At 38.7% G+C, this 6589-nt stretch overlaps 1 protein-coding gene across 1 annotated transcript; it reads left to right on the forward strand.

Annotated features, from left to right (window-relative positions):
• The first annotated feature begins 2108 nt into the window (after positions 1-2108).
• Positions 2109-5037, forward strand: ssna1 (Sjogren syndrome nuclear autoantigen 1). Its single transcript, XM_067484255.1, has 3 exons — positions 2109-2272; positions 3270-3469; positions 4812-5037. The coding sequence occupies exons 1-3, from the start codon at positions 2221-2223 to the stop codon at positions 4902-4904; spliced, it is 345 nt and encodes a 114-aa protein (XP_067340356.1). The 5' UTR covers positions 2109-2220; the 3' UTR covers positions 4905-5037.
• The last annotated feature ends 1552 nt before the right edge of the window (positions 5038-6589 follow it).

Raw genomic sequence — 6589 nt, forward strand, 5'->3', positions numbered from 1 at the left:
CCACAAAACACCATTAAGTAAGTACATCAAGAATGAAGAAAACCAGTACATGTTTTGTCTTTCAAGATAGTCAGGATAAGTTTGTGAAGGACTTGTCAGACTCGTCCAGCCAAAGAAGTTTGTCTTTGCCAGATGGCTAAGAATAGCACCAAATTTTTTACAGGTGGTAGAATTTGTCATAGCTAGAGTTGAGGCTGAGCAACCAACCACATAATATAAGCCCCTCTTTCCCGTTCAAAGCACTTTTCTTTATCATTTATAGGAGGCGGGCATCACTGATAAAGAACCAAATTATCACTATCCTGTAGACTGATAATTACATCTGACCCACACACACCTCTTTATTAGTAACACAAAAGAAACACACAAACTACAATTAAAAAATGTGTATATATGCATGTAGGCCTACTCCTGAGGACTTCCTTAAGTTTTAATTTTATAAGCAGTCATGGGTCTCTGCTATTATCATGTTACCAAGGGAAATTTTGGCACCTGAAACATATTAAAAACCCCTACTTCTCTCCAGTGGCATGTTTAGGTAAAATATGGACACACAATAATTAAGCTTAATAGAAAAAGATTTGTATTTCATGTTTGGTTGTATTTTAAATAGTTAAATGCATTCGTTAGTTCGGGGAGGCAGTGGTTCAGATGGTATAGTGAGGGTCGGAGGTTTGCGCCCCGCTCTTCCCAACCACATGTCAAAGTGTCCCTGGGCAAGACACTGAACCCCACGAGCCCATCCCCAGCCGGGCAGTGCCGGTCCCAAACCTGGTAGAAACTGGGGAGGGTTGCTTCAGAAGGGGCATCTGGCATTCCAGAAAAACCTGTGCCAAATCAACATTTGGAAAAATGACCCGCTATAGTGACCCTGAAGTCACGGGATAAGCTGAAAGGACAAAAAAAAAAAAATCAATTTATTAGTTCAAGCATTAGGTGTATGGATTGTGTGCATGTACTGTATGTTTTGTGTAGGTATGTGTGTGTGTGTGTTTGAATGCATGTACCAATGACTAAACTTATTCTTGACTAATTTACAGTAACTGACATGTAGTTGTGGTATCAGATAAGAATGGAAAATTCTAAAATTGGTTGAGAAAAAGCGTATGACAGTGTGCAGAGAGAGGAACTATGGTATTGTATGAGGAAGTCTGGAGTGGCAGAGAAAAATGTTAGTGGTGCAGAGTGATGTATGAGAGCTGTAAGACTTTGGTGAGGTGTGCTGTAGGTGTGACAGCCTTTTAAATAATGACAGCTGGGATTGGCTACAGCACCCTGCCATCATAGACAAGAGAAACAGGATAGATCGATGAAAGACATGTTACGGTGAAGTTTTTTATAAAGACATTCAGATTTTCCAACACTAGTTAAAATAACCTTTATGCCTGATGCTGGAACATTAAGCAGGAGTTCCTATTAGTTTAAGTAAAAATCATAACACACAGCAATGCAAAATGAGAATGTGCAGTGACCTGAGTAGAAGACGGTCAGACACAAGTGGTACTCTTGCACGAGATAGACTTATTCTGTTATCCTGTAGAAATAAATTAGTTTGTTTTCGACAGCTTGGGAACATTACAGTGATATTCACTTTTCACATTGGTATATATATCAGTTAATAACTTTGTCTTCTTGCACCCCCTCCACAGATGGATGAGCACACAAAGCATAGACCAGAGACACAATTCACCCTATTAGATAACTTTTTGATAATTTACATCTTAACACTGAGGAACCAGTCCATGCATTGATCTGAACCAGCTTATACTATCACACTAAATTTGCCAGATTAGGAAACAGACTGTGCGAGACATTTGTATTTATATAAACAATAGCTAAGGTTTTTCTGTGTGTCTGCTCCTGTCTGTGTCTGTAGATTGTGTCTGTGCGTGTGCATGTTCAATGCAGTTTATTGTAAAGCACAAAGGGGTTTCTTATAATTAAATTAGTATTCGAGTTAGAATTAGATCTAGAATTAGAATTAAAAATAGAATTAAATTTTAGAATTAGATTGCTGTATTAGGGCCAGATGAGGGCGCCACAAGCTGCGTGTGAAGCACCTACAATTAGAAGGAAAAGAAGAAGAAGAGTCCACCATTGTCGGCAGCTCCGCATCATATCCGGTAACATCTTTGGTGCAGTTGTCCGGGAAACCCGCCAAGTACGAGCAGTTCGTTTGTTACCATCAGAAGAAGGCTAACAAAGCTAGTTAACGCTATCATGACCCAGCAGGCTGCTGCTCTGCAGACCTACAACAATGAACTTGTCAAATGTAAGTGACGTGCTTTATTAGTAAGGTTCATGTGGAGGATTAGTAGTTAGTAAAACTAGTTTGATCCTGTTGGCTCACTTTATCTGCTGACTTTGGCAGACGATTTCTTTGTTTTTCAAAAGTCTCCTCCCAGTTAGAACATGGAGGTAACACATTCTCCGTAGCATTAATTAACGTAAAAGTTTTGTTAGATTAAAGTTCACATTAGATGTTTTCCCCTTATGTAAAGTTAAGTTTGCACCAGTCTTACTCCGAGTATTTTCTCCTCTGCTTGTTCCTGTTTCTGACCTGACTAGCAGCTACTAGCATCAAACAGGACGGTACTGTACAATCTGATTAACCTCTGCAGATTATACAGTCTGTCACCTGGAAATCAGCCTTCAACCCACTGCAGAGCACATAGTGCACTGCGCTACCAGCTGTTATTACATCCTGCAAGGTTGATGTATAAGGTCTTTTCTCCGTAGAACCAATTTGGTGGTTGGTCTTTTCCCATAAGGACCAACAAATCCCACCATCCAAGAATATTATCACTCTGACACTAGTTAGGTAGTCATTTAATCTGTTTGCTGTCTGACTATGACAGGTTATTATTTGAATAATTGTATTTTATGATTGGTTGAGGTGCAACTGGTCAAAAATGTATAAATTCAAACACTGTATGAAGTTAAATGTTCAAAAGATTATTCATAAATGCAACAATCTTTGTTTAAATAAACTGTGCAGGTACAATTAAAGCACAGTGACTTTTAAGGTTTTATTTAGTAAGTACAATCAGGAACTACAAATATGTTTTTAATTGACATAAGTAAACGTCAACCACATTTACTCCAACTTTGTAGACTAATTGATTACTTGTGACTAATCCTTTCACCGCAGATGGAATCGTTCTTGTATTTTTGAAATATGCATCAAAACTGCATTTTTCAGACAACCCCATCATGGGCACAGACAAATAATCATCACTGGTGTAATAAAAATGTGATGTCTCTGACAGGTATTGAGGATCTGTGCTCAAAGAGGGAAGAGCTCAACCGTCAGATCAAGCAGGAGGAAGAGGAGAAGGAACGACTGCAGCACGACATCCGCATCCTCTCGGAGAAGCTCAGCAGAGTCAATGAGAGCCTCGCACAAAGACTTGCTGCCCGTGCGACCTTTGATCGCACCATTGCTGAGACCGAGGCAGCATACACCAAGGTGTGTTTTTCATCTAATTTAAATATTATCTAATTTGCTCATCAATACTGAAATATAGTAGGACTTCAAGGAGCCTTCTGGATTGATTTAGTCCACTGATTGTGCTGAAATGTGTTTCTGGAATCAAGTGTTTTGGATTTAGTCTGTATAAAATGCACATTTCAAAATTAATGAAATTATAGTTACTTAGAAGTAATTCAGCTACATCGCTACCTCTGTTACCTCAGACATCGGGAAAAATATCAACAAGTTCGACCACATATGTTTTATCATGTTTTATCATCTTTGATAAAACATATACATTTTTATTGGTCATGCTAAGTGTAAAGAATATAAAAATGAGCAGCTCTGGTGTCTTGTTAGTAATTTGTATTAAAAAAGCAGTGGTCAATTTTGTACCGATGTGTTAACTATTTGTAACCATTTAAACTAAGCAAAGTCCACCGCTGTGGTTGATTGTCTGTATTTTTAGTTCGCATGGTGGGGGGCTCAGCCTCTTAAATATAAAAATCTATTTCGTTTTGTTTAATTTTATTTGGAATTCATTATCTGAGAATGTTTGCTATTGGTCAGACAAAACAAGGCAGCTGTAAATACAACCTGGGACTCTGACAAACAGACTTTCCGACAGCGTATCCTGGCTATAGTGTGATTAGGAGGCACGTTGGACATAAGTGAACTGCAGGTGAAGATGGAGGCGGATGTGGGAGTTAGATAAACAGTGTTATTGGCTGGACAACTGTGTGCCATTGCATTTTGTCAAGACAGCTGGACCAACCTTTACAGGTTAGTCTAATCTGACACAATACAGAGAAAAGTTCTGACCAGGTTTGGTCAGGATTAGGGTGATGTCACCTGTTAGAGGACCCAGTAGGTTTAGGGTGGCAGTGCCTGATGCCCATTAATGATCAATATATAATTTAGTATATCTATAGAGAAAATCAGCGTCAACAGACTAATGGATGAGCTCGGCTGCCTATTGGAAAAATCATTATTTATTTGTTGGTGGTTTGTATTCTGCTGGAGACAAATGGCTGACCTGTCCAGAGTGTATCCCACCTTTCACCCAATGACAGATTCCTGAAAAAGGATAAAATGAGTAGATGATTGATGGTTTGTACTTCGTAAAAAGTGACGCAGTTTCCTGTTTTACTTGGAGTGCGCTGTCTCGTGCCGGCGCACCCCACTCAATGATGCTGAACTCCCTGAGTGTTCACACTAATCACTGCAAACATTATTAAAAAACAACAGGAACGTGGCCTCTTTTTAATCTACTTTTACCACGCTCAGCTTTTTCACATGTAGGTAATGTTTTTACTTGTTTTTTTTTTCCCACCTACAGATCTTGGAGAGTTCCCAGTCTCTACTGAGCGTCCTGAAGCAGGAGGCTGGAAACCTCAGTAAGGCTACAGAGCCCCGGAGGAAGGAGCACTAATGGCGATTGAAGCACATTCCTTTTTAGCACAGCAGCACACCTGACTCTGCACTTTGTACACAGTTTATCCTCCACTCTGGACCATTTTATGTATTTGATTTGTTGTAATTTCTATTAAATGTGTTTATTATGACGCTGATGACTTTGTTTTAGATGGAATGCTGACAACAGGGCAAACTGAAACTTCCAAACACGTGTCCCTTATAGAAATAGGAATGTGTTTTGTTTTAGTAGTTATGAAATACATGAATATATTTTTTATCACAAAATCCAGTTGAATTTCACAATAAAAAAAAATGGATGACAGAGGGAAAAAACAGATACTATTTACATTTGTTCAAGTCTATTTATTGAGCTTCATTTATACAATTATGACATCACTTTGCATTTTTTATTTGCCCAAATCATTGACAATAACTTTACAGTAAGCACATCTGCTGCAATGTAGATTCACAGATGGGGGAGTGGGAACATAAGATGCTCACTTTGAAACAGGAGGAGACAGATGGGGGGGGGGAAAAAAAAAAAAAAACACTGGGCAGAGGTGATACCTGACAGCAATGCTTCTTACCCACATGTACAACTAAAAACCTGGTCATCTGTGTCTATCTTGGTAATTACCATCAGAAAAGTTCTTGCTGGCATCAGTTAAGACAATCAGTGAAGTTTTCCACATTTCACTCTGGAATTTTGGTCCTTCAGTTCACAGAAAGACAGAGAGCAAACAGTTCCCATAAAGAATAGATACCCACTTTGGGGTTTTTGTCGTTCAAGGCAGCAGTTACTGCTGACGATCCACAGGCATGTCATGTGACCACCACAGCTCCACTGAAGGGTCAAGTAGAACTTTCTATAGCAGTTCTTCATCTTAAAGGACCATAAGATTCTTTAGAAGTTTTGGGTCTATACTACAAATCATGTTAACTCCTGTTTATTTTCTGTCAACTTTCCAATGGCAAACATCTTATACAGTTTGCAGCTGCTATAAATTTGTTTTATACCAAGGCAAAATTCTCTGGCTGCTGGTACTTAAATTTAACTCATACTTGCACTTAATGTTCATTCTCGTGTCTTACAGTATACAGGTTTCAAACTTAAATAGCTTAGATATTTATGTGTGTAGAAATCAATGGGAATTAGCTTAAAATACAGTCAATTTAAAAAAGAAACTGAAATTGTAATCAAAGGGCTGACATCAGTGGTATGGTTCTTTAAGGGGCGGTATCCTGTGTGGAAAGCTGCACTTGATCCACTGTTTTTTGTCGCAGCCACCAGACCGACAATCATAAGACTTATGATGCAAGGATGTGGCAAACTGTAAAAAGAAGAGGTTGCATTCATGTACACTTGAAGAGTTGCGTTCCAAATTGCTGTTCATTCATTTTGATTAGAAAAAGAAAAACTCTAGTCTAAAAAATTTTTGCTCTTCTGACAAATTGCTCACAATTCTAATTTGTCAACTGCATTTGATGTACAGTTCCCGGTTGTATAAAAACAGGTGGCCACAGTGGTTGTTTTTGAAACAAAACTCTTCAGAGACTTCGTGCTCTTTTAAGTGCACATTTCCTCTGTCTATTCATTCATTCTACTCTGTTCCTCTCATGAGGTGCAAAACAAAGCTAAAAGCATGACAGTGCAAACACATTTAACATCAAAGACTCCAGACGCAACAGATATTTCCTAAA

The sequence above is a fragment of the Channa argus genome, chromosome 18 (assembly GCF_033026475.1).
Source record: "Channa argus isolate prfri chromosome 18, Channa argus male v1.0, whole genome shotgun sequence".
NCBI lineage: Eukaryota > Metazoa > Chordata > Actinopteri > Anabantiformes > Channidae > Channa > Channa argus.

Excerpts from the sequence above, each read along its gene's own strand:
- ssna1 (XM_067484255.1), top strand. The coding sequence starts at position 2,221 with ATGACCCAGCAGGCTGCTGCTCTGCAGACCTACAACAATGAACTTGTC. Across the intron at positions 2,273-3,269 it reads CAACAATGAACTTGTCAAAT|GTATTGAGGATCTGTGCTCA; the intron begins GTAAGTGACGTG and ends TGTCTCTGACAG. Across the intron at positions 3,470-4,811 it reads CCGAGGCAGCATACACCAAG|ATCTTGGAGAGTTCCCAGTC; the intron begins GTGTGTTTTTCA and ends TCCCACCTACAG.